Source organism: Sciurus vulgaris, assembly GCF_902686455.1.
Source record: "Sciurus vulgaris genome assembly, chromosome: 2".
NCBI classification, from domain to species: Eukaryota; Metazoa; Chordata; class Mammalia; order Rodentia; family Sciuridae; genus Sciurus; species Sciurus vulgaris.
Genome location: NC_136462.1, coordinates 164,238,028 through 164,265,450, shown reverse-complemented (window position 1 = coordinate 164,265,450; position 27,423 = coordinate 164,238,028). Strand labels below are relative to the sequence as shown.

Here is a 27,423-nt window from a genome sequence, read left to right as displayed (position 1 = left end):
CAGGTTCCCCAAATGCCTCTCCAGCATTGGCTACACATAAGGAACACATCTGAATTCATACTGCCATTTAACAAGTAAATGACCTCATAGAAGTCACCTATTCTGATACTTGTTTAGTTTCTTCAGCTAAAGTTGATGAAGTCTAGGACCATCTTGAAACTTTGTTTACAGAATTAAATATGTGATAATTTTATCAAAGAGCTTTATAAAATATAACTATTAATGTATGACCTGCCTCCAGGGCTTGCTGATCTATGAAAGATATATTCTCCATTCTAAGGTATTGTATATTCTGTAATTACCTTTTCTTATTTCATTTTTATTGGTGCATTATAATTATACATAATAGTGGGATTTGTTGTGACATATTCATACGTGCACCCAAGAGAACAATATAATTTGGTAAATTACTTTTAATTTCAGAGAAAACATGGTTCTGAGCCTTCCTGTCTAATTTACTTGACTCTCAAGGAAGAGATTATGATTTACACTTCTTTGTATGTAGGAGAAAATGGAGATTAAGAACATAGATTTTGAGTTCAGACAAACACGGACTCTGATCCCATTTCCTACATGATCTTGCACTAAATACTTGAAATTTGTTAAGCAGTGATCCTAAAGGGTCCTACCTTTCAAAATTTTATGATGAATAAAAAGAGAGCATAGCCAACATGTGTTGTATTCTTGCCACACGCCAGACCCATTTAACGATCTTGTCAGTTTACTCACAAAAATCCTGTGATATTGAATGGGGGTCCTATGGGGATCCCCATTTTACAGATAAGAAAATCAAGGCATAGCAATTAAATGGCACTAGAATGCAAATCTCTGATATCTGATTTCAAACCATCCACTTTTCACATTGTAACATTACTTCTTATAAAGTGAAACCTGCATGTCGCCTATATACCAGCAGGCACAAGTGGTGAATTCTCAAAAGATGTAACATTGTTATTACAATGGTTATTACTGAATTTTCTTGTAGTTTCTTGTAGAATGTTTTGTGCAAGGTAGTTGTTTAATAAATTTATGTTGATCTGATTTCAAAAGAACCCTGTTGTATCCTCTTGGGCTCCTAAGAAGTATATTCAATGAGATAAGTCTCTTATATGTTGAGGCTAATATGATTTGTGTGACTGCTTTTAGATTAAGTTATTGTCTTTTATTTACAAAACAAGATTAAATGACTATGGGTAAATCTTAGAACTCCAAAATCCCCCTTGCTGAAAACTGTTTAGAAAATTGTCTTTGTAAGACAAGGACGACCTCACAGGGCCAATTTCAAAAATAACTGGATTTCACTAAATGGTTCTTTTAGTGTTTCTCAAAACCCATATTTAGAACTCTTGTTTTTTGTTTTTATATTTTTATTTATTTATATATATTTTGCTAGCTCTTGAATTCACTGATCCACAGTATATGATGAATTCCTGTTCAATGCGTTTATGACTTATTTTTTCTCTCCTGTTCTCAGAATTAACTTGTTCATTTGTTTATAAAATGGGAAAGTTTATCTTATGAATGCCGGAGAGGCAGCTTGGAATTCATGGAGTAAAATACATATTAGATTTTTTAAAAAATATTGAGATGGTTGCATGTCCCATTTCTTTTATCTTTATTTTTGTTATTTAAATATTGGGAGAAGCTGGGTGCAGTGGCACACATCTGTAATCCTGAATTCAAAGCCAGTCTCAGCAAAAAGTGTGAGGCACTATAAGCAACTCAGTGAGATTCTGTCTCTAAATAAAATACAAAAAAGGGCTGGGGATGTGGCTCAGTGGTTGTGTTCACCCGAGTTCAATCCCCAGTACTCAAAAGTAAATAAATAAATAAATAAATAAATAAATAAATAAATAAATAAATAAATAAATAATGGGAGAAGACTGTCCTATAATAAAATTCTCAAACTCTATGACCCAAGGCAATATTGAAAAAAGTGAAAAACAATTCCCCCAAGCACACTTGAAACCTATCTTTCTACTCTACCCTCAGACAGTGCAATTCATTATAGTCTAAGGAAAGCTAACTAACAGGCCCTCATTACTAGGATGAAGTCCTCTGAATTTAGCCTTTGCCAGATAATTGGAGGATGATGTCTTGGAGTCAAGGCCGTTGCCTCAGTTAACCATCTGCCTGCAAGCGCTGAGGCTGTGTGATCAGGATGTTAAATGACAAGACTGTCAGGTCAACAGCAAGTCTGGTCTTCAGAAGGTACTACAGCTAGACTCCCCTTAGCCCTGACGAAGAGCAGTCCTGTAAATGACCTCAGCATTCACCCCAGTACTACCTCACCAAGTCACATGTAGTTTCTAGACAGTCTTCAGCCTTTATCTTCTATTAGTCTGGTTTCAATCACATCTGTTTGAATATGTAGGAGAGGTTGGTTTTGGATGTTCATTGAGTCTTCAGATTCTAGCTTGATTAAATACTTGAGAGAAACCTAAAGGGGAATGAACTTAGCTAGATAATATGTCCAATCCAGTAACAAAATCTGAAAATGTTGCATAAAAGTTTAAAAAATAGCAGTGATCAAACTGAAGGAATATTACCATTTGTCATTTACAACATGAACGACTGTACTAGTCAAGACAAACTGCTGTCAGAAGTATCCCATAATCTGAGAGGCTTTACATGATAAAGGTTTATCTATCATTTGGTTCAGCTCGGAGTGTGGAGGTGCAGTCATTTAGCGACTAAAGCGCTTTCCGTCTAGCTGCTGTACCATCTCCTGGGGTGCTGGTGTCCTGCACTGGAGCCTCTACATCCAGCCCACAGACAATGTTCAGTCACATGCAAGAGAGTTGTGTGCAGGATTTTTAAGGACAAGACATAGAAGTAGTTACATCACTTTCACTCACATTCTTTAAAGAGGACTGAATCTCATGTTTCCCTCCTGCCCAGTAACAGCAACAGCATGATAAGAGTGACTAGGAAGCTGCATGCCTAGGAAGAAATTAAAATGGACTTTTGGTGAACACATAGCAGTCTAGTTACAGCAATCTTGAAAACCTCAATATATAGTTCTATTTACACATGAGCTTAGTTGTCTTTTTTTTCTTATAAGATCTATTTCTTGAATCAGGTAAGAAGCACAGGTAGTCCTATTGCTCTCTGGAAAAGTGCTGCTGTGAAGCTCGCTAAAGCTTCAGCCCGCTGCCTTCTTTACCTGACCTTAGTGAAACATAAAGAGGTTTTTTATTGGGCTATATCAGACTGTGGAAAAGAAGTGGGTGAATTTTCAGATTCTGTGCACTATAAATCCTTTGTCATAGCATCTTATCACCAGATTTGTGATCGTAACACTGGAGTGTATATTCCACTTTACTTTTTGATTTCTGATAGCCTGACCAGCTCCTCAGTGTTGATGAAAGAGAAAGAAAGAAAGAAAGAAAGAAAGAAAGAAAGAAAGAAAGAAAGAAAGAAAGAAAGAAAGAAAGAAAGAGGGATGGAGGGAGGAAGGAAAGAAAGAAAGAGAAAAGAAACACTAGGGACTGAGAGTGTAGCTCAGTGGTAGAGCACTTGCCTATCATGTGTAAGGCACCACATTAACAAAAATCAAATACATAAATACATAAAATAACGGCGATGTGTCCATCTACAACTAAAAAAATTGGAAAAAAAATAAAGAAACTCTACTTGTTGTCCTCCTAAATTTAGTTCCACAGTATTAAACAAATACAGAGAGTCAGTTATTAAGATACTGGAGACATATAAGGGAATAATCCACTTTCTGTTCCCTCAAGGAACTGACAGACTGAGAAAACAGATCTTGTACACATAAGCATTTTACTGCTTGCGTAATAGGTATAAAACAATTCATAAGCATGAGAAAAAGTGTGTAAACCTGAATATTATGATAATAAAAAGATGTTATTTTGTTAAAGGTTGTTGTGGATAGTTTTTTAAAGAAGAAAACATATGAACTAAAAGTTGAAAAATGAGAAAGACCTTGCTAAGCAGAAAAGACAAGGGAGAGGGTAAACTAGGTATCCCAGATAGAAAGTACTTGGTAAAGATGCCATGGTACAATTAGGAAATTGTGGGGTCTTGGAAGAAGGAGATGATATGAAGTTAGAAGTGTAAGTTGGACTGAAATTTGTGAAGGGTCTATAACGCCACAATTTTGAATTAAGGATTTTATAACGTGATATATGGGGAATAGTAAGCACTAACTTAATGAGGAAGTAAAGGTGATTGGATTTGCATTTCCAAAAAATAAGTCAAGAAACAGAAATGACAACAGATAAGAGACTTTAAACTCTAATGTTGAGTTTGTGCACATAGGACTGGTCTCTTTTTATCTTTTGAAGACAAGACTTTTAAGTGCAAGAACTGATACAACTGATATTTCCATTGCATTTTATCTCACTTGCTTTCCCCCCTGCCCCAAGGGACAAATATAGCTCTGAAATGACATAAGATCATGTTTGAACTTATCAAAGATATGGTACATAGTCTCAGCTTCAGGTAATGGCAGAGAATTTTGTATTAGAATAACCTTCCTTTCAATAGTAATTATAAATTATTAACAAAATAAAAGCAATGACAAAACTGCTTATTGGCACAACAGAGCACCTGAAAGCAGGATGACACTAAAGATGATTCAGCCTTTGAGAGAAGGAAACCACACTGTCTGAGAACTACATTTAAGAGATCACATGGCTTTGACCTTGAGGAGCCTCCCAGCTACACATGGCAAGAGACTAATTGGACTCAAACAGAAAACGATAGTTTTATTGGCATGAGTATCATAGGACTAGTTCATGTTGTCAGAGTGACTAGGAATTGATAAGGGTAGATAAGAAAGAAGATCCATAGAGAGGGGAGCCCCCAAATCTACATATAAATACCTCTTTAATCCTTACCTGAGCCTTGAATTACGCATGTGCAGGAAAAGACTTTAGAAAGTCCAGGAATAAAACAAAAGCTAGAAGTCTGAAAGAACTGAGCAGAGAATTCAGCAACTTCCTATTTATGGCAAATATATGGAGTTTGGGAATTTTGGTCCCCCACCCCCAAACACATCTGTCCCCAAGTAAGAGAGACTTGTCTTTCACCTTGTATTTTCTATTGAAACTAAGAAGGACGAAGTCTCCATTTTACCTGATAGTAATTTATCTGCTTGCTAGAACAAACTTCAACAATGTGTGGAGAAAGATAATGGAATCTAAATAGTCTACAATATATTATTCACAGTTTACAATATGCCATCAGCAACTATAAGACACAAAGAAACGAGAAAATGTGACCACAGTCAAGTGAAAAATGAGTCAATATAAACAGACCCATAGCTGACCTGGATATTAGAATTGACAGATATGGACTTTAAAATCACCATGTGAAATCTATTAGAAAAAGTACATGGCAAGATAAATGTAATTGGTAAGAAGATGGAAAATTTCAGAAGTGATACAAACATGGTAAGAAAAAAATCAAGTGATATTTTCCAGAACTGAAAAATAATCTGAAATTAAGAATAAAAATTTGATGGCATTAATGGTGGATTTAACACAGCTCAGAAATAAAAACACGAGTAAAAATAAAAAAGATCAGTGAAAGACACGAACAGACCCTTCCAAAAACAAAGAGATGAATGGCTAATAAGCATTTGGCAACATATTTAACATCATTACTCATCAAAGAAATGTAAAATAAATGCTCCTTTATAGCCATCAGAACTGCTAAAATTAAAAAGACTAACAGCACCAAAGGAATGCCAAAATGTGAAAGCTCATACATTGCTGGGGTATGTATTAACTGTCTAATCACTTTGGAAAACTGCCTACCCAGAAATTTCATATTCGTCTGGGAAAATGAAAACATATAGCCACAAAGTATTTGTACATAATAACTAAAAACCTATAAATAATCCTATGTTCATTCACAGATGAATAGATAAATTATGGTGCTCAGTAGTGGAATATTACTCAGCAATAAAAAAAGAAACAAAGTCCAAATATTTGTAACACAGATGGATTTCAAAAATATGCTGAGTGAAAGACCCAGACCCTCAATCTGAAGTTTGAAGTTGCATAATTACTAAAACTAAGCTGTGGTCATTAAAACCAAAACAAGGGCTCCATCTGGTTGGTGAGATAGCAATTTAGATGGAAAGGGCACAGAAGTATCTTTTGGGCTGTTAGAAACATTTTGTGTCTTTATTGGCATCATGATTAGTTGATTGTACACAGTTACTAAAATACATAAGAACTGCATACTTAAGATCTGTGCATTTGATTGCATGTGTATTATAAATCATAAAAACAAGTGGAGTATTACTCAGCTTTAAAGAAAAATGAAATTATGGCATTTGTTGGTACATTGATAGAGTTGGGGAATATCATGTTAGTGAAATAAACCAAATCCAAAAAACCAAAGGCTGAATGTTTTCTGATATGCAGATGTTAATTCACAGTAAGGGGGAGGGTGCTAGGGAAGACTCGTTACTTTAGATTAGGTAGAGGGGAGTGAAGGGAGGGGAAGGGCTATGGGGGTAGGAAGGAGAGTAGAGTGAAACAGACATCATTACCTCATGTACATATATGATTGCATGACCGATGTGATCCTATAGTATGTACAATCAGAAAAATGAGAAGTTATACTCCATTTATGTATGATTTATCAAAAGGCATAAATGCATTCTACTGTTACATATAGCTAATTGAAACAAATTTAAAAATTAAAAAAAGAACAAGTGGAAATTAAAAATGTATTATAGTGCTTCAATATGTCACATGCAGGGATTCAGGTAAGGCTGCCTGGATTCAAGATTGGAGCAGGGATGGTTGCTGCATCAGACAAATCTGGGGGTTTTAATCATGTTGCCAATTCTTTGGGAATATAAGCAAGTTACTAACCTCTTCTAAGTTCTCATAAAAAGGAGATGATAAAATTAGAATCTGCCTTATAAGGTTGTCCTTGGTATTGTGCCTGGCACATAGATACATTCAATACACTTAAGCTGTAGTCATTATTATTAAATAGCTCTTCAGTTAGACTTTCATTGCCCTAATACAGTCAGGGATACTGGTATGACCATGAAGATTTCAAGAATTAGATACCTGCAAACTGCATTAGACTGCAATCTAAATAGGCCAGACAGTATTTGACAGCAGATGATTAAGTACATTGGTGAATCCTATTTTAGTTATCCATTTCGAACTAAGTTAATAATTATCTCTTTGCAAGAAAAACTGCTCACTTTAAAATACTTTCCTTGAAGCTCTTGTTTTAAAAAAAATCATGCATGGAGAAATTAGAACATTATTTTTTTCCTAATAGATTTGCCCTTTGTTTCCCATCCCATAATCACAAAATCAAGTGTGTAAAACTTCTTAGTACATACATAAGTACATGTACATGTGTACAAGTGTGTGCACATAATTTTAAATAAATTTGTAGCCATACTATACATACTTTTCTGAACCTGGTATTTTCACTCAGGAATCTTTTCACATTAGGATTCTGTTTGTCCACAAAGTTGATCTATTCTTTTTTAAACTGATGCATAATAGTCTGTGACATGGATGGACTTTTATTTAACAAACTCCCTACTGATAAACATCTGAGTACTTTCAAGTTTTCACTATTATAGACAACTGTCACATTCTTAGATGTATATCTTTTGCACTTGTGCTAATAATGTCATATATTAAGTTTAGAAAAGTATAATTGCTTGTTGCAGGAGTTTGAACAAAAATTTTTGATCTTTTCTTGTACTTGGAAAACTGTATTTTGAGTCTATGTGTGCAAGAATGGTGAGAGAATATCAGAATGTTGAAGAGTTCTCTGAGTAGTGGAGTAAATGATGATTTTTCTATTTTTGTGTGCTCTATTTCTCATTTTTTAAATGAGGAAAAGAGTTGCTTTAAAATTTCAACAAAATTTCACGTTAGGGTGTTTATGATAACTACAGTCAAATCAGCACATAATATTGTATTAGACATGCTGAATACCTCCCATGCAGAAAATTATTCAAATTCCATGCAAAACTATGTGAGCTATTACCTTTGTTGACATTGATTTGTAAGGAAACTGGAACTTGGAGCACACGTGGCTGGAATAGAGTCTGAGTTTCAACCTCAGTTCTGTGAAACACTGCAGTCCAGAGTAATCTGGAGTGAATTCATTTTGATGAGAGTGTTTTTGCCTTCCTTCTCAACCTTAATAGATAGGTAAGTGGTGAGATAGTAAAGTGTGTGTCTCCCAGACACTCACTCAGCTGGAAGTGCTTCCTCCATGGTTGTCAGAAGCCAAGCTGGATGTTAGACAAGTTATACTTTCACCAGTGACAGTACTTTCACCAGCTTCCTCTCAAAATAATGAAAATTAAGAGCAATGATCAATTTCACAGTGTTACAGACTGTGGGGAGAGGTGAGTTCTTGAGAACTCTGAAAATCTAGTCTGCTTTCACATTCTGGATTGTTGTTATTGCCTCTTTCTCTTTCCCTTGGTTTGCAATCATATTTCTTTTCTGACCACAGGGTCTATTTAGTAATGACTGAATGCCCACATTCTCAATTTCCTAGTTTGTGTGCATGTGGTGTTTTAGCCCTCCACCTGTGCACTTACCCCAGTTCTGTCACAGAAGTTTCTAATTTCGAGTAAGATCAGATTTGTATTTTCAAAAGGGGTTCTCACTATAAAGGCTGAGTGCAAAGGGGCCCAAATGAGAAGCCTGCAAACTGATAGTACCCAAAGCTAGTCAAGAGGAGAATGCTGCTTAATTAGCAGAGTAACAAGTTGCAGCAGTTCCGTTTCACTTCTGGCCACGTGAGTGAGAGTGGTCTTCTCTTGTTTATTAAGACGTAATCTAGCCTTGTATATTATCTAGCACACAGTCAGGTACACTGTAGAAATGCCCTGCTTTTGTGGGACAAAGAAGATGTGCAGAAGTTTGTTTCTTATTCGGGTAACTTTGATTTTACCTCCTTACTCTTAAGGCAAGTACAAGTGTTTCAGCGTGCCTTTCTTTTCTCTTGACTTCTAAAACTTGTGATATTGTGGAGTTGACACTTAAGAGCTCAGGAGAGACAATTGTTTGCATTTCTTCCCAGCCATGTTTTCAGTAACATTGAGTTGATAACGTGAAATTAGATGTGGTGGGCTTATTTGCAGGAGTGAAATTGGAAAAATACAACATATCAGGTTATCTCCTACCCCAAGAGAACTTAACATTTATCAGCACACTGTTCTATCACTCTTCTACTTATGCTCACCATGTAAAACCAACCACACAAAGAGCAAGAGAGAGAACACAGTATTTTAATGTTTGCACTATGAGTTTTCTTCCATAGGGCTATGGGTTTCCAAGAGGAAAAGGACTGAGTTCCCTCTCTCTTCCTACCTAATGTTTCATATTTATTTCCAAAAGGTCAAATATAGGCTAACTTTCTTCTCTCTCCTTTAGTGGATGGCTGTATTCATAGAGCAGCTGGCCCCTGTTTGCTGGCTGAATGTCGTAACCTGAATGGCTGTGAGACTGGACATGCAAAAATCACATGTGGCTATGACCTGCCTGCAAAATGTAAGTACAACTTTTTTGACTACTTTTTAAAACCAGATGAGACGTCTTACCTTGTCTTATTCCTCAAGTACATAATTGGAGAAAGAAATGATAGTGGTGGTATTTAATTAAATGTGCTTGTATTCAGAATTTTTGTGTGCCTGTATTTATGGTATTTAACTGTGGGTGATTCTTTTTGTTGTTGTTGTTGTTGTTCAGGTCTTTAACAGAACGTCTCTGAAATAGGGAAATAAAATATGAGCAAAATATACATTACAGTATTTAAGTGCCACAAGTGACAGCTTCTGGAAATGATGCCAATTTCTTATTCCTTGTTCAGGCTTCTTGATTGTGGATGTGTTTAGAGCAAAGGAGATCAAAGTGATGTATTGTGTTTTCAGCTGCCATGTAAAGGCTGATTGGCAATTACAGCTAAGGCATCTGTCACACTTTGCTTTCAGGAAAAGCCAATGGAATGTGGTTATCAGTGTGAGAATATATTTGCTCCTTGAATGTGGAATGGTCAAAATTTACATTATATTTGAATAGAGAAAAGCATTGCATTTAATTGACCTTGTTGCTTAGTCAGTTAGCCAACTTGGATGGGGTGGTGTAGAATAAAAATACTAAGAGAGAAAATAGTTAAAGCTTTTTAAATCACATAATCTTCAGGGCCAAGGCAGGGAGTTTCACTTTTTAAGGTGTGCTTTGACCCTGAAACGGAGAGACCCCAGTTTATTGATTGTTCCATTCACCTGCTTCTTATGATACTGCTCAGATCTGTGAATACATTTATGAAAATGAGAAGCTGGTTGTGTGTGTGTACGTTTTCACAGTACAGAAAACATGATTAAAAATTATAACACAATTTGTAGGATACTATTTGTACTCTATAGACAGATTGTGTAAGAATGAATTTCCCATGATAGATGTGAATGGAGAGATAGTGTATGTAGTATTTTAAAGGTTACATTAAAACAATATTTAAACTTGAGGATTTGTAGGAAAGAATAATGTATTAAAATAGTATTTTTCTTTATAAATATTATAATGCTATGTTCTATGTTGTTCACATTGGATTACTAGTAAAAATATGTCAACTGTATACTGTTTAATTTATCCTTTTATGACTTATCATTTTTAGTGTTCTTAACTTTGTGTGAAAGAGTCAAATCATGTGACAAATGGCCCCTCACTCCTACAGAATATATGTTTGTGTCAAATGAAACCCTGTTTACAGTGGTGATCTGAGCATTCCGGCAGTTCTCCCTCTGAGTCATTTCATGATCTGAGTATTAAGGTAATTTTCCTTTCCCGGATTATATAGCCTCATGTTTACGAATGCTCTTTTTTCCTTCCTAATGCCATGTTACCTTTGTGATATAGCTCAACTATAGTATCCTGAGAACAGGCAGATTGTTGACTATTTTCAGACTCATCTCTGCCCTTAAACCAAGTAATACACTGAGTCTCCAATTGATTTAATTCTTTCTTAGGTATTAAAATACAAGCCAGAATTCCCCAACTCTGAATTTTCTGAAGATGGATATTAGCTCTAGTGTATGGGTTGGCAGTGTGATAATTTTTTAATGGGCTTGCTGCTGTTTGACATCTCTGAATAAGTTACTCTGTTTCTTTTGGATGTCATTCATCTTATTTCAGAGTTATTGAAGACTTGCACAATACCAGGCATTGAGGTACAAAGATCAATAACCTAATACCTGTTCTTGAGACATTCCCATAATTGTATCTTTTAGCTAAGAGTCATTTCTTTGAGCTAAGGTGTTGCTTTCATGGACATCCTAGGGCAAATGAGTCTTGTGGGACAAGGACTGTAAATGTGGGCAGTCCATGGAACTTGGTAAAGAATTTACATGAGCTGAGATTTTGAGAGCCTGATACATTTTCAAAACATTACATGCAGTCTACAAGGCATGTTTTGTTTAAAGAAAAATCCAACAGAATAGAAATTAATAGACTGGCATGGCAGTGCCACCTCATAAAAGTCACAAACAGACTATTTATGACAATGTCTTTGTATTTCCATACATTTAAAAGATTAATGATTGACATTAAAAGAATAAAGGAAAAAATGTGAAAATGAATAATAATACCTTACACTCATATGCCACTTTAAAATATTTCACAGTACTTTCACAAGCCCTTATATTTTAAATTATGTTTTGTAAACACTGTGTGTTCATTTTCCTTTTTCCTATTCCTAAGAGATGCTTTTCTTTCTCATCAATTTGGTTCATCCATATCAGAGTCATTAACAATCCACAGATGTGCTTTTGTAGTGAGAGAATGAAAAGGAAGCTCATTACATACTGTTCGGGTCATTTTTCCCTTCCATGTTTAATAACTACAACAGTTTGACAGTGGAGACTAGTTCCTATCTGTCCTCTGAGACCATGGGTTTGCCATTACAGGGATACTAAAGTCAGTCATCCAGCTGCAAGTGACGATATCTTCATGTGTCAGCAATTTGTTTGGAAAATATTATTATCTGGGTTACAGACAAACTTGGTCATTTTAGACTGGTCTTTGCTTTTTTTATACTTGCTAAATTAATCTATTCACAAAATGATTGTATTTGAATTCATTATATGTGTAGCCTGTGTTCTGAGACTCATCGTGATTGATGGAATGATAAGCCCCACATACTCAGTTTCTTCTTCGATGCCTGGATATGTTAAGTGATTTCTTTCAATGCCAAAATATCCAATCATTTTTCTTAAAAGGAATCTTGATCATTAAGAATATTGGGTAATATTGAAAATTATTACTGAGGAAGTAACTTAGGAAGTGGATGAAAAACTGTTTATATAACTGATTCTTGGGATCTACAAGATTAGACAATGTTTGGATTCATACTAAAATGTCTATTTCCATAGTTGTTTAGAAACTCGTAGACATGTGGGATATTTCTATTCATGCTATTACCATTCTGTCAGAATAATGATCAACTTCATGCCAGTAAGTTTTTTCTTCCTTGATCATAGTTCTAGTGTCAGTGTCTAGCATAGTGTCTCCTAAGCATGTGCTGAAGAATAAAAGAATTATTTCAGAACCTTTTTAGCTGGCAAATGGATTTTTAAAACCACTTATTTCAAGTACTTTCCATCCTGCAGACTATTCTGCACAGTTCTGGGAGGGTTAATGTACCTAAATGTAGAGTCCTTACACTTTTCTACAAAGCTCAACTTGTTATGTGACCTTTTCCTTTCTGACATTATCCCCTTCTATGCTTGCCTTGCTCACACGGGATTCTTTGCAGATCCTGGATGACTTGGCACTGGTATTCCCTTTACTTGGAATGCTGTTATTCAAGATATCTACATGGCTTGCTCCATTAACTTCCTCAAATCCTTGTTTAAATGTAACCTCAGGTGTCACTTAAACCTACTTACAATTACTTATCTGCCTTATTTTTTATTGCTTATTTGTAGCATGTATCCTTCAATTACATTATTTTATTTAATCTATCTCCCTCTACCGGAATAAGGGAAGAGACTTTTAGGGTACATCTTTTCCCTTTATTTCTATATCCTGACACATAACAAAGACTTCAAAGACATTTCTTGAATGAAGAAATGATGAGAAACTAAAACCTTTCAAAATTCTCCATTGAATTTTTCTTTAAACATTGACTTATTAGCCTGATTATCTGTGGGCTTCCATGATTTACTGCCATATCTTGAACTGCTTTGTATGATATGAATTGCTCACAGTGGTATCTCTGTGCCTGGGATCAGTATTGGAGGCTATCTTTGATCCTTTCCACCTATCTCCCAGACTTAGCTCAGATATCACCGCTGCTGTGAAACACGTCTTCTCTTATCACCTCATCTAAAAGTGACTTCTTTCTTCTTAAAACTCCAGAATGCTGCAGGCTAATACACTGAGAATATGCTTCACATGCTACTTTTTATATGCAAACTTTCTGCCTTTCTAATGGAATCCCTTGTATATCCTGGGTGCTGGAGAAATAAATATCAAATGAATTGTTAAATGTGGCAAACTGACTGATAATTGGTAGTTAGAATGTAAAAGAAAAGTTATGCTAATATTCCAAAGAAATAATGAAATTGGTGTCAACTATTTATCAATGAACATTTTCAGTAATATTTTGACATATATCCAGTTTCAGAGTCTTCTGTAAATTTACTCTTAACAGCACTTCTCCTAAGGAAAAAATGAAAATATCATCCCTACTTTATGGGATGATTTTCAGCACAGGTCACACGTCTATTCTATTTCATTGGAATGCTCCACTTTCAGGCTTTAGTGCTGAATAATCATCAAAAGTAAGGGGAAAAAGATTAAATCTGTGTATACAAAATGGTAGAATCTGTTTCTTTTATTCCATTTAATCTTAGAAAGGCATCAAAGAGTAATATTAAAATCTAACTCAGTTTTTTACTAATCATTTGAAAGGAAACTCTAGGGTGAGAGACTATAGTAAAATGTTTGAATGAGTATGAATCAGATTCCTTATTCTATTCCCAGGTGCAATAATAATCAGATGATAGTAGCTTAAAAGGTACTGCTGATAATAATTAGTACTTCTCTTGTGCCCTTCATCAAGAAATCATAGTACTTTGAAACACTAGCTTAGCAGTCCTTTTGAGAAATTCCTATGAGGAAGTGACATGACAAGTAATGATATTTTCTTCTGACACAAAGAGAAAAGAAATTCAGATACAAAGAGGCTAAATCTGTTGTTCTCAATAACAAACTAAATCCATATTAGAGGCATGGAAGTGACCAGGGATCCTTGAACTGAGAAGACAGTAGTAGAATTGGCTAGGCCTGCTATCTGCTTTTGAAATAAAATTTTATTAGAACACATCCATGCCCATTGGTTTACTCTTGTCTATGGTTGCTTTCATGTGGACCCAGTTGAATAGTTGCTGCAGGGATTATATGGCCATATTCATTTACTATCTGGACTTTCATAGAAATTTTGCCAACCCCTGGCCTGTAGAAATACTCACTTTTTATAATGGAGAAAGATGAGATTCAGAGAGGTTAAGTATGTTGAATTTTATTAAATGTATGTGATTTACTCAGATCACAATTGACAAATGGGACTAACATACCTACCATCTATTTCTTACTTCTGTTGCCTCAAGAGAACATTACCTTGGGAGGATTATCTGAAACCCTTTAAATCTTCAAATAATTAGGCCGCCTAGAAAAAATGGTAATTTGTCTCAATAGGACCATAACTGGAGAGTGAAGGAATCTGACTTACTCAGAGTATTAAGCAATAAACCTTTATTCCCTGCTTTCTCTAGTGGTAGATGAAAGGGAACCTGCTGGTTTGAGGAAATTCAGTTTCTGAAGTAGGTAACCATAAGATGGTTTTGAGTTGGTTCTCTGCAAAAGGGTGACCTGATTTCAGCCATCACAGGCTCTCCCAGCAGGGGTCTGATTGGGACAGCACTGGAGGAGGCATGCTGCTAGGAGTGACTCTGCCTGGATCTGATGGAGACCTGAGGACTCTCATGAGCCCTTCCATAATTAAATGACTTATATTACATAAAGAGAAAAATGGGTTTTGAAGAACATAAAATCATCTTCCTTCCAGAAAGGGAAGATGGGATTTTTCCTCTTAAAATCAACTGATTGGTTCATTTTTCTTAAGTACATTAGGAATTTAGTTCCTGTTTGAATTCAGTTCTCTCTAATTACCATTCTGTTCATTTATATTAAGCAGTTTTGTACGTTTGATCCCCTTAGTGATCCTTAGGATGAATGTGGAAGTAAGAAGGGCAGAGGGATTACAAATAAAACCCAGAACAGCAGGTCTCACAATGTAGTCCCTGGAGCAGGAGAAACACATAGGAATTTGTTACAGAGGTGAATTCTCATGCCTCACCCAGACTGACTGTATCAGAAACTTTGGCTTAACAAGTTCTCAGAGTAACTGATTCAAGTTCTAGTGTAAGGACCATTGCCCTAGAGAGTACTGGAATCCTGAGTAGCAAACCTTTGCACTACACCCTTTTGGTTACATAAGACAGACAACTTGCTGGGCCACAGACTAGAGCTTTCCTTAAAGAGAACTCTAACAGGTTCTTTTTTTTTGTGGTATTGTCAGTTAGTGATAATGTCTATAATTGTTTATGGCCTGCCTTCTCAAACAGACTAGCATTTTAAAGAAGTAGAAATAATACCTGTCTCATCGGATCATGAGATCTTTAGCATCTGAAATTACCCCACAAGAGTTGGTTCTTGATATATTTTTACTAGAGAATTAATAACAGCGTTGTGTTTGTCTCCTCCTCTCCTTGGTCATTAGGTGCTACTATAGGCTACCAATCAATAGGACACTCAGGGGTGGGCTGCCCAATTCTAGAAATCTGCAAATGTTTTCAACATCTGTTATCCCATTTCCAAAGATGTTTCTTGCTCAAAGATTTCAGCGTCTAAGAAAGCACAGGGCAAAATTTGCCTAACTGTCCACCTGCTACATGTGTATCCTTTTCTGTTTTTCTGACTCATGGTGATAATCCTCACAATGGTTTTGTGATAAAATAACTATTCTAATACTAAATAGTGTCTTTTAAAGACATCTGTGTTTTGAAAACAACTATTATTTATGTTGTAGTATTACAGGTTGAGTGTAGAATGATGTCTGTGCTTTGCATTATTTGTCATCTTAGGCATTCAGAAGCACTATCTATACCTTCTTTTTCCTATGTGATCAATAGGAAATAACAGTGTAAATCAATTCTGGGTAATAATGTAAATGGGCTCTTGAAGGCAATTCCCGCTGTGAAATAAGTAGTTAGCAGTGACACTAGCATTAACCGCAGTGGGGGTAATCAGCCTTTGGATGTGTTTAATCAGAGTTATCAGCTAAGATTAAAAAGAGAGTCACTGTTGTGCAGGGATAATCATTTTCAGGATTTAAAAGATGAATATGTGAAGGTGTTCTCATAAATTAAAGCCATCAGAATGGCTTTGAGTAATTTAGTATGCTCTAAGGTCAGGAACAAGTAAACGGGAAAGGTTAATCTCAGGGCCACAATAGTGAATGCACAGAGATAGCAGAACACATTTATTGAAATTAGTGAATGCTGAGTTAAATGAAGATTTTCCTCCTTGTGCTAAGATGTTCATTGAGCTGCTACTAAGTATGACTTTATTAAAAGTAGCCCACACAGAACTTGTAAATGTATTGTCCAAACAATTAATTCCAAAGAATAAGTATTAGATCACTGTATGGCTTGATTATAGGTTTTTCCAGTTGTAAAAATTGATGGAACTAAGTTCCATACTATAGATAATAAGATTAATTCTGTGTCTATACCATTAAATGTCAAAGTAGTAGATTGGTAGATGTTCTGAATCTGGATATTCTAATTGTTTAAGTTCTTCAATATCTGAGCATGTCTTCCCTCATACATGATTATGTAGGAATAGTAATACTTGTCTCAGCAGAGTTTGTTATGGAATAACAAAGGTCCATATTAATATTAAGTGATTAATAGTAAAACTAGTGCTATGACTTATGGAGCTGATAGGAATTTTAATGATCACCTAATATGACTTTGATTTTATAGATAAGAAAACTGAGACCCAGAAAGATTATTTAAAATTCATAGGATCATGTGATGAGGGACAGGGCCAAGAGGAGAACCTGGGTATCTTGCCTCAAAGTGTAGTGACCTTTCTGCTAAAATTTACTGCAGTACATTTTCTTTCAGTTTCTTTGTTCATGCTGATCCTCACATAAGAGTATTGTGAGAATTTAATCATCTATTAAGTAAGATGATGTGCATGAACATACTTTTGAGAAAATAGTTTCATATTTTATGTGGTACATTTTAGATGAGTTACATATAAATTATGGCCTCATGTGCTTTACTGGTAATGTTTTGAATATATACATTGGTGACAGTATCTGAGAATATATGGAAATCACAGAAAGGAATTAATAAAAATACTACGATATCTTCGAAACTCAGACATGTTCTTGCCTCTTTCCTGTATCTTGACCTCAGAGAAATGGGACAACTGAGAAATCATTTTGAGAGACTTCAGATGACAACTTTTATCAGTTTTAAAGATATGTCCACATATCTTTGATGCCTTTCCACTAGAGAGGTAGAGCTAAATTCTTCTTGCCCTGAACATGATCTGAACATAATGACTCCCTTCCAATGAACAAAATGTCCAAGTATTGGAAACTACTGAGATTAGTTTAAAAGACAGTGACTTCCATCTTGGGTGCCCTCTTTTTCTCACTCTTTGTCTCATATCACTCTATTGGATTCCTAAGGTTGCCATAACAAGTTACTAAACTGGATGGATTGAAACAACAGAAATTTATTCTCTAAGATTCTGGAGGCCAGAGATCTGAAATCAAGGTGTCAGCATAGCCACACTCCTCAAGTTTCTAGGGGAAAATCCCTCCTGGTGTCTTCCAGCTTCCAGTGGCTCCCAGTGTTTCTTGGCTTATGACAATGCAAATCTAATCATTGCTTCAGTCTTCACATAGTGTCTTCCCTATCTTTCTCTTATTTATTCTTCTCTGATATGACCACTTGTCATTGGATCTAGGATTCACTCTAAGAGAATCTCAAAGTTTTGAGATTCTTAATTTAATAACATCAACAAAGTTCCCTCCCTACTTCCTTCCCATCCATGCCCTCACCCCTTCCTTCCCCTCCATGCCCTCCCCTTCTCTCTCTCTTTCTCTTCCCCCAAATGAGTACACATTGATGGATTCTAGTGCTCAGGAAAGTGACATATCTTTCTGGAGTCACCATGCAATCCAGAACACATTATCTGGGTAAAGGAGGCAGACTTGAGAGGAAGACGAGCTAACATGTTGTAAGGGAGCTCAGGCAGCCTTGGGAGAGAGCCCTGTAGTGAGGAACTGAGGCCTGCCTGCAACAGTGTATGTAAGCGTAGAGTGAATCTTCCAAAGTCAGCCCCAAACCACCTAAGTGAGCTTAGAAGCACATCCTGCAGTCTCAGTCAAGATTACAGACGCCTGAAGCCCCCACTGAGGGTTTGACTGCAACCTGATGAAACCCTGAGCCATAGCCATCCAATTAAGCTCCTCCCAAATCCTGACCTGAAGAAAATGAGAGGTAATTGCTGTTACTTAAAATTTTGGGCTATTTGTTATGGAGCAGTAGATAACTTACACAGAAATTATGTCCAAAAAGTTTATAAAGCAGGGTAATAAGCTTATTTGCAGAGGCATTGATATCAGTTAACTTTTTTTAGTGTATGACCTGCCTTGCTGAGGGGCAGGCCTAAAGGGGAAAGTGAAAGCAAAATAGAATTTGGGATAATGTTACATTTAATTATCTTAATATCAAGAAATGTATCCATATGCTTTTGCCATACCTTTATTATAAGGTATGTACTAGGTGGAAAACAGTTGTGAATGTAAATCTCAGAGCATGTGGGAGAAACAAAGAGTCAAAGAACTCAAAGTCCTGCTTAGTAAAGAAGCATTGGAAGGTAAACAAGAGAGGCAGAAGCATACAACTGAGTATTAATTTGTACCTGCTATTCCTTAAGTGTTTTTAGTCTTTATACCTGCCACTCACATGCCTTTTACTGATGGGAATCATTTTCATTTGGTAGGGGATTATTTCAGCTTCTACCCTGTGTCAATGCTACAAGCTAAGTGAAGCCGAGCTGACTTTCTATTTACATTTGTAGCAGTGCCCTTCTAAATCTGTTTGCTGTACCAGGTGGTATGTTTCCCATTAGCTCCTTCATTTTTCAGAGCTACCTAAAGTTTGCTCCATTTCTAATGGCATGCTATTTGTGAAATCCCTATAATTTCCTAAGGCCTTCTAAAGCTTTTCTCTTCCTACCTGTGACATTTTGAGGAAAGATTTATTCCCTCTCTGTGTTTATTCTGCTTAGTGAAAATCATCAAAGACAGCCTTAACAGTATTTTTGCAAGTTCTCTTTCAAACTGTGTCTGTATTGCATTTGGAGTCCAGTTATCCATTTGAAGGTCTGTGGAGGGCAAAGGGCAATTGTGGAAATCCCTTCCCTTTATATATCCTCAAGTTTGCTTTCTTACATCATGGCACATCATGCCAAACTATTGTCTTTCCTTAACATGGCTGGTTGATCTTTGTCCATGCTTTAACATTAGCCATGTAATTTGTACAGTGTGCCACTTACATATATGTGTCATTTTTCATGCATGCCATTCCCATTTTGCTAAGCTCAGGTATTTCCTGTGGCATTGTAATATGTTTTGTGACTATGAAATTCAAGAATTTTGTTCAGTGTGGGAAGCTGTTTGGGACAGCAGTCTGGAAGAGTTTGGAAGTAGTTGATGCCATGGCAGGCTCTCGGATTCCCTGGGAGATCTGTTGGTATGTGTCCTAGGCACAGCCAGAAAGAAACTAGATACTATGCTGGATAGGTTGACAGGATTGGGCCTTCCTCCTTTATGTGTTCAGGAATTTCCTACCCTTTCTTTAAATGAACAGATGTTACCCTGATTATCTTCCTTCTAATAATATCCACTACCTGCATAAGTGGATGATGAGAAGAATGGTGAAAGATTGAGAAACCCCATATCAAAATGTATTCCTCTAAATAGTCAGTGTTCTGTACATGTAGTGAGGAGATCATTCCATGCAGCTATTCACATAGGACATAAAATTCAGAGCACTTCATGTCAGGTAAGTGTTAATTTCCAACTTTTTCTTAAATTCTTTGTTGTCTGCAAAGAACATTTATCAACCTACCAAATGAACTGGTTGTCATGGGCACCAAACCTGTTACTTCAAACACATTAATACTGCACTCCAAGAAACGTCCTGTTGTGTATATCTCTTTTGAGATAAATCATCATAGTCTTTTCTCCTCCTCTTACTCACATTTTTCTCCTTTCATTTCATTCAGAAATATGAGATCATTATTTTACAGACTGTGAGTGGTTTCTATTGTTAATCATGGTAAATTAGCAAGTTTTTATTTGTCCTCTAAGGATAGACCTTTGGGAACAGTGTGTTTTTGGTAAGAATCTCACAATTACAATATTTTAATGCTAGAAAGAAATCTAGAAATGACTCTTAGCAACTGAGGCCAGATTCTTCCATTAAGAAATAGGCAAGGACTTTTATCTTGATTGAGACTGTATATTTTGCATCTCATTGCCTCTTTGGTACATACTTGGTAAAGTTTAATTGGTTCAACAAGCACTGATTGGTTTCCTAGTATGTGCCATGCACTTGGTTTATCTTTTGGGAAAGAATATTGTTCAAAACAGACAGGAGTCTGTTCAATTGTTCAATTGTTCATGGTGCCAGGCTTGGTGGAGCGTGCCCATAGTCCCAGCAGCTCGGGAAACTGAGGCAGGAGGATCGGGAGTTCAAAGCCAACCCCTGCAAAAGTGAGACACTAAGCAACTCAGTGAGACCCTGTCTCTAAATAAAATGCAAAATAGGGCTGGAGATGTGGCTCAGTGATCGAGTGCCCCTGAGGTTCAATCCCCTGTATCCCCCTCCCCTGCAAAAAAAATCTACCTCGTCAGATTCTTAGTCTGTGGTTCTTTTCCATGGAGATTTTGTTTGGAGGCTCTTACACTGAAAAGATATCACAGTGTTTAATAGATATTCTTCCACTTCATAATGTTCTTTTCATTGATATTCATGCTGTATAAAATGTACTTTGGGGCCTAACATGGACTTTGGGACCTAACATTCTGGGCTCAAATTCAGACTCTGGATTTGGGCAAGTTATTTAACTTCTTTTGGCCTCCATTTTCCCATGTGGAAATGGGGATGAGAGTTCCTTGCCTTCACATGGGTGTTGTGGATTTAACGGGTTAAAGTGTGTGTAGTGCTCAGCTCTGCCTGACTCCAGGTAAAAGCTATAAAATGTTAGTTGTTTCTTCAGTAAGCTTACCCTGACACTTTTATCTAAAATGTTACCCATCACGCTACCTTTTTGCCCTGCTTTAGTTGACATCACAGCCCACAGCCATCAGAGGATTTTTTTGGTTGTTTTTGTTTTATGTGGGAGGGTGTTTTATTGTTGTTGTTAAACAGTTGTCTCTTCTACTAGAATGTAATCTTTATGAAAGCAAGTGTTTACTGTTATATCTTCATATCCTAAGGAAATATTGAAAACCATTTATGAATGAACAAATGTGTGTGTGTGTGTGTGTAGGAAACTTTAATTATTTATATTTTTTACATGAAATGTTAGAAATTTCTTTATTATTATTCTTATTAAGCATCAGCTTAATACTGCAGAAAATTTCAAATTACTCTTCAACAACTTACCCCCCACACCCCATCCCCAAGAATTCTTGATCAAGAGCTTTTCAAGTAAATACATGTTCTCTTTTCTCTTCTGTATAAAACTTTATGAAATAAAGAAAAAGGATTGTATACATCTTACTGTACAATGCTGTCCAAGGCACTTGGGACAGTGGCTGCCCAGGCTCCCTTCACTGCATGAAAGACTCTTGTTCATGAACTGTCTCTTCACAAAAGTCCACCACTTGCTGGGTTTATCATTCTGAGGATCAAAATCTTTCTCACAAAGTCTCAGTCCAGTCTCTTGCCTTAGCTGCTGTAGGTAGGCTCACATGACTTCATCTTCCTGTTTGTTTGCAGGTTTGGCATAAATTGCATTAAGTGGAAAACCAGGCTCTCCAGAAATGAGAACATTAGTGATTCCCAGGGTATAAGTTTCTTTCTCAGCTTGGCTTTTGGAATTGCACTTTTGGAGTTTCTTTTGACACTCAGAAATGTAGAAAGTGATATATATCAAGGTCCTATCAGTTTCATTCCTAATTTCATAGTTTTTGAAGAAGACATTGGCCTTGAAGTAATAGTTGACTTCTGTATCCGTATCTTTTATCTCTCTAGGGGCAGGTCCTATGAACTGACTTCTGACAGGTAACCCGGCCATGTTTCCAATGAGTTTGGTGTCGGGGTGCATTAGAGAAGAGTGATAAGCTGGCATCTTGGTGGCGCCGGTGTTTCGACTCAGAAGGGCAGGACCTGGTTAAAGAGCAGCACTTCCGGTCTGGGGACCAAGTCAGAGTAGGCAGACTATTTATATTATTGGCAGAGTTACTGAAAGAACTCACCTAAGCATGCATGTTTGGTTACCTACTCTGTTCATTTGGTTCTTTCAGTAACTTCACTAGTAATTACAAATAAGTCAGGAAAAATAGCATCAATATATGGGAAGGTCAAGTCCATATTTGACATTTGTCATATCTACTAAGAATGTTTCAGGCATACTGCATATCTTCACAACCTTATCCTACTTTTCAACTCCCTACAGTTTAAGCAGTAGTGTCCAGCTGAAATAAAGCAGGAAAGAAGGTTTAAGGCACTTCAGTGACTTGGGAAACATGCTCCGACCTCCCTAACCAAAGCCAATGGACTGATAATGAGGTCCTTTCCTTTAGGTAGTCTGTGTTCAAAGATGATTTCTAAGGTCACTTTATTGTTAAACATCATTGAAATACAGTGCTAATTTTATGAGTTTGAAATGTGTTACAAACAGTCCTTTCTGATTGAGATTTCCCCCCCAAGTTCTTACAAAATGTCATAAATGTGTGGGAAAATATTCATGCTTGTTTCCTTTGTATTCAAACTTTCAGACTTTATGAGACATAATAAAGTTTTATAATTCGTTCTTTACAAATAGCAGCCACATCAATGTTTATAGCAGCTCAATTCACAATAGCTAGATTATGGAATCAACCTAGATGCTCTTCAACAGATGAATGGATAAAGAAACTATGGTATATATATACAATGAAATATTATTCAGCCATAAAGAAGAATAATATTATGGCATTTGCAAATAAATAGATGGAATTGAAGAATATCATGCTAAGTGAAATAAGCCAATCCCAAAAAAACAAAGGCCGAATGTTTTCCCTGATAAGTGGAGAATGATATATAATGGGGGTGGGCGAGCAGGGAGTGAGAGAAGAATGGAGGAACTTTAGATTATGTGGAAGGAAATGAGAGGGAGAGGGTTATGAAAAATGGTGGGATGAGACAGATATTTTTACCCTATGTAAATGTACGATTACACAAATGGTATGAATCTACATCATGCACAACCACAGAAATGAAATGATGTGCCCCATTTGTGTACAATGAATCAAAATGCAGTCTGTAAAAAATAGAAAAATAATAAATAATTAAAACAAAACAAAACAAATAGCATGCTAGGGTCCTTGCGGCATCATGAGAAATCTATTATTTTATGTCAGAACAAGCTAGGCCATTTCTCCTTTTGTAGACCCCTTCCCAAACTTATTTGATATTTGGGGGCAGAAAAGAAAATAGCATGATAGTCAGGTGAGAGCATATTAATTTGACAGAGATAGGATTTTCTTTTTTTTTAATAAGGAAGACAATCTCACAAACTTGAACTTGGTGCATAATTATTCTTAAATATATAGGCTAAGTAGGTATCCCCATATATACATGAAAACTAATTTCTGTAAGTATTCAATTTCATCACATAACTTGAAGTCTAGAAGTTGATATTTATGTCTCCTTTTATTGAAAGAGTTGGATGAGTATTCATTGAGAGATGAGCTTTAACTATGGTGTATATGTGTGCAATATATACACATACACACTATAGTTAAAAACAAACTTATGTTTAGCATCTTCTGATAATGAAAGAGTACTGGATGTTATATTTTTTAAATTGCATTAAATTTCATGATGTAAACTGAGTTTAATAAAGTGTTTCAAAAATGTAAATGATGGAGGTTTAAAACCATAATTTAATATCTAACAAAGTGAAACAGAAGTTCCTTTCGTGAAGGTGAATGTCACTTAGCTAATTATATTTGGACATAGATGAGTAAACTCATTCTTTCACCATTAAAGCATGAGTGTGAGGGGCAGGGCAGGTAGATAGGCAAAGTCTTTGCTACTTTGTGGGGAAAAGGAATTTCATGATATGTGCATTTATTTAATGTCACTCCAGCTGCTTGTTGTACAAAATCCAATAGTAGAACTAAGTTGCTTACAGTAGTTAAATACATTTTCCTGTGTGGATATTGGTACTTTTTGATGTATGCTGATTTGGACTCTAACATAGTTATAATCTACATATCAAACGTGTACACTTAACTTTCAGAATAGAAACTGGCACTGCTGGGACCATAGAAGCAAGCTGGCTTGCCAAAGTAATCTCTTCTTCTTCCTCTTAGAAAAAGGGCTTATGGTTGACAACCTAGAATCTGCTATCTTGAATTTTTGGAGTGGACTTTCTAATTAATAAAAATAGATTGTATAGCAAGGCAAAACTTTGAGATACTCAACTTACCTTCCTCCCCTCTACAAGAGATCATTTGTGGTCATGATGCTTACCTCTTAAAAGAGGAACAGAAAATGTGCTAAAACATGATATATAAAAATGTACAAAGTAAAAGTGGGAATCAGTATTCTCGTATTTATATTTACCTTTAAATGAGCACAAATAAAGGTTTCTTCCTTTTTTTTTTTTTTTTTTTTTTGTGGTGCTGGGAATTGAACCCAGGGCCTTATGCATGTGAGGCAAGCAATCCACCAATTGAGCTATATCCCCAGGTCTAAATATTTATTTTTCCATATAGGACTCAGATTTCTTTCATTCCTGTTGTATTATTTTATATCATTAATATGTACATATATTCTGTAGGTACTTTCCTTCTATATCTTATAATTCAAATACATGCTTTACATATCACTCACTTTCTTTTTCATTCTATCTCGACTAGGCTGTTTGAGGTCTTTTATGTTCTTACTCCTAAAAACACGTTTCTGGACTCTATTGATAACTCTGTCCTTCAAATTTGCCTCATAGGTGTTACCACTTGACTGAAAAGTCCTCTTAGTAATCCAGTAATTAAATCCTTCTAGCTGGGACCCAAGAGAAATCCCTTGTGCTGAATTGCACTGCACAGTAAATGACATTATAATGAGATTTTAACTTATTAAATGAATGAATAGGAACTTTGCTGTTGCAATTCATTAGTACTTTGTGCTGTAAAGCAGGACTTGGTGCTGCAGATGAGAGCCCATGCAATCTTCTCTTCTTATGACTAATTATCATATCAGTGTATCAAAGATAGTTTGACTAAAAAGAGAAATACTCTTGTATAGGAAGACTCAGAAAGTCCAGCTAAGTTTGTGATGATTTCCACATGAGCTCTCTGTGTGGCAGGCACTGTTCTAGATTTCTTCTGCAATATATAGTTCATTTTAATTCTCAAAGCAACCCTTTGTGGTAGGTACTGCTACATTCAAAAAAAATCAGGCACAGAGGTTAAATAGCTTCCCTGAGATCACACAGCTTGTAAAAGTAGAGTGAGAATTCAAACTTGAGTAGTTCTTTTCCAGATCTCTGCAACTTGTAAGAAAGATTTTTATCCCATCCTTAGTCGTGAACATGAAGATTTGCAAATATGTGAACTGATTTCATTGATACCATTTCTCTGTTGGCTTTCTTTCCCTTTTCTATGAAAATTGATACTACTTAGAATATCATATTCAACCTAAAAGAACCCTCATAAAAGTATTTCAAAAAACAGCAAATACTCATGCATTAGTCACTAAGAATTTTTAAGATATTGAAATTTTGGCCTTTTGATTTTCATTCTTTTTTATATAAAAGAACAAGTTGTTTCTCACAATGTTCTATTCCACAACCCCTGTTTTTCCTTTTTCCACCCTTTTCCCCGAGCAACCACTCCTAAGAGCTGGATATGGTCTTATACCTTCTATATCATGTTTCTACCAAAGAAATAGAAATATCCATTAGCCATGTACACTGGTTTTATGTACAAAAGACCTCACGTAGTGTAGATTACACTGTTGCTTTGCCTTTTCACTTGACATATTTTTGAAACTACTCCATCGTGATCTAACTATAATTCATTCTTACCTACTATACTTAATTCTGTCTTCTAGATATGTCATATTTTATTCATTTTTATATCAAGAAGTGCTTAGCTGTTTCCAATTGTGTCCCATTATAAGTAGTGTTGAAATGAACATTTTTTGGTACAGATTGTCTCATGCATGTGTGCCTCCTGGAGTGAGGTCGATGGTTGGGAGGGGCTGTGCGATAAAATAGAACAATAGACATTCAGAGTGGGCTTTCTAATTAGTAAAAATAGGTTCTGTGGCATGGCAAATTTTTGAGATACCTGACTCATCTTTCTTGGACAAGTAAGATAAGATGGGAAATGGGATATCAGGACTACTTTTGATGATTAAATTTTTAAAAGAGTAACAACCTTTATAATGAATTTGAAAGAGTAATAGTGATAAATTCTGCTAACAGATAATTCAAGCCTATGCTTTATGAAGTCCCTATAAACAAGTGTGTGGTTTAATAAACTCAACTCTGAGTGAAGAGTTAAGACTCATTATCCCTCAACTGCTGCCCTGCTGCCTCTGAAGATAGTGTCTATTCTTAATTCCAGACATTTGGTTTTTGGGGGGAGATTTGACTTATCATTGCCTATTCCTGACTCTATAAACACCCTACTTCTCTTGCTTCTTTGGTGGAATAATTATTCATCAAGAGACCTTCATAATTTTCAAGAGGCACCAGGCTCCAGTTACCTGCAGGTGGTAATAACAACAGCACACTATATATATATATATATATATATATATATATATATGGTCCCATCCATTCTCCTGTCTCACTTCTCCACTTCTGGCCTTGGTTTCCCAAGGTCACCTGAGTTTCCTGTCTCAAGATCTGTTTTCTGAGAAATCCCAAGCATAGAGATTGTTATGGTTTAGATGTGGTGTTCCCCTAAAGCTCACCTATGAGATAAAGGAAGAAAGTTTGGAGGAGAAATGATCAAATTTTCGACTTAACCTAATTAGTGGATTAATCCCCTGATAGGGATTAACTGAGTGGT

General features: G+C 36.0%; 1 protein-coding gene and 1 pseudogene across 4 annotated transcripts in view; one reads left to right on the top strand and one right to left on the bottom strand.

Annotated features, from left to right (window-relative positions):
• MACROD2 (mono-ADP ribosylhydrolase 2) overlaps positions 1 to 27,423 on the top strand; it is a 2,108,743-nt gene that overhangs the window by 712,289 nt on the left and 1,369,031 nt on the right. For all 3 annotated transcript variants that reach the window (XM_079128517.1, XM_079128510.1, XM_079128511.1), the window contains exon 5: positions 9,411 to 9,527. In XM_079128517.1, coding sequence (XP_078984643.1) covers positions 9,411 to 9,527 — 117 coding nt within the window. The remainder of the gene's footprint in view (positions 1 to 9,410; positions 9,528 to 27,423) is intronic.
• On the bottom strand, positions 18,236 to 23,352 carry LOC306654372 (actin-related protein 2/3 complex subunit 3-like; annotated as a pseudogene). Its single transcript has one exon. The product of its transcript is annotated as an actin-related protein 2/3 complex subunit 3-like (transcript).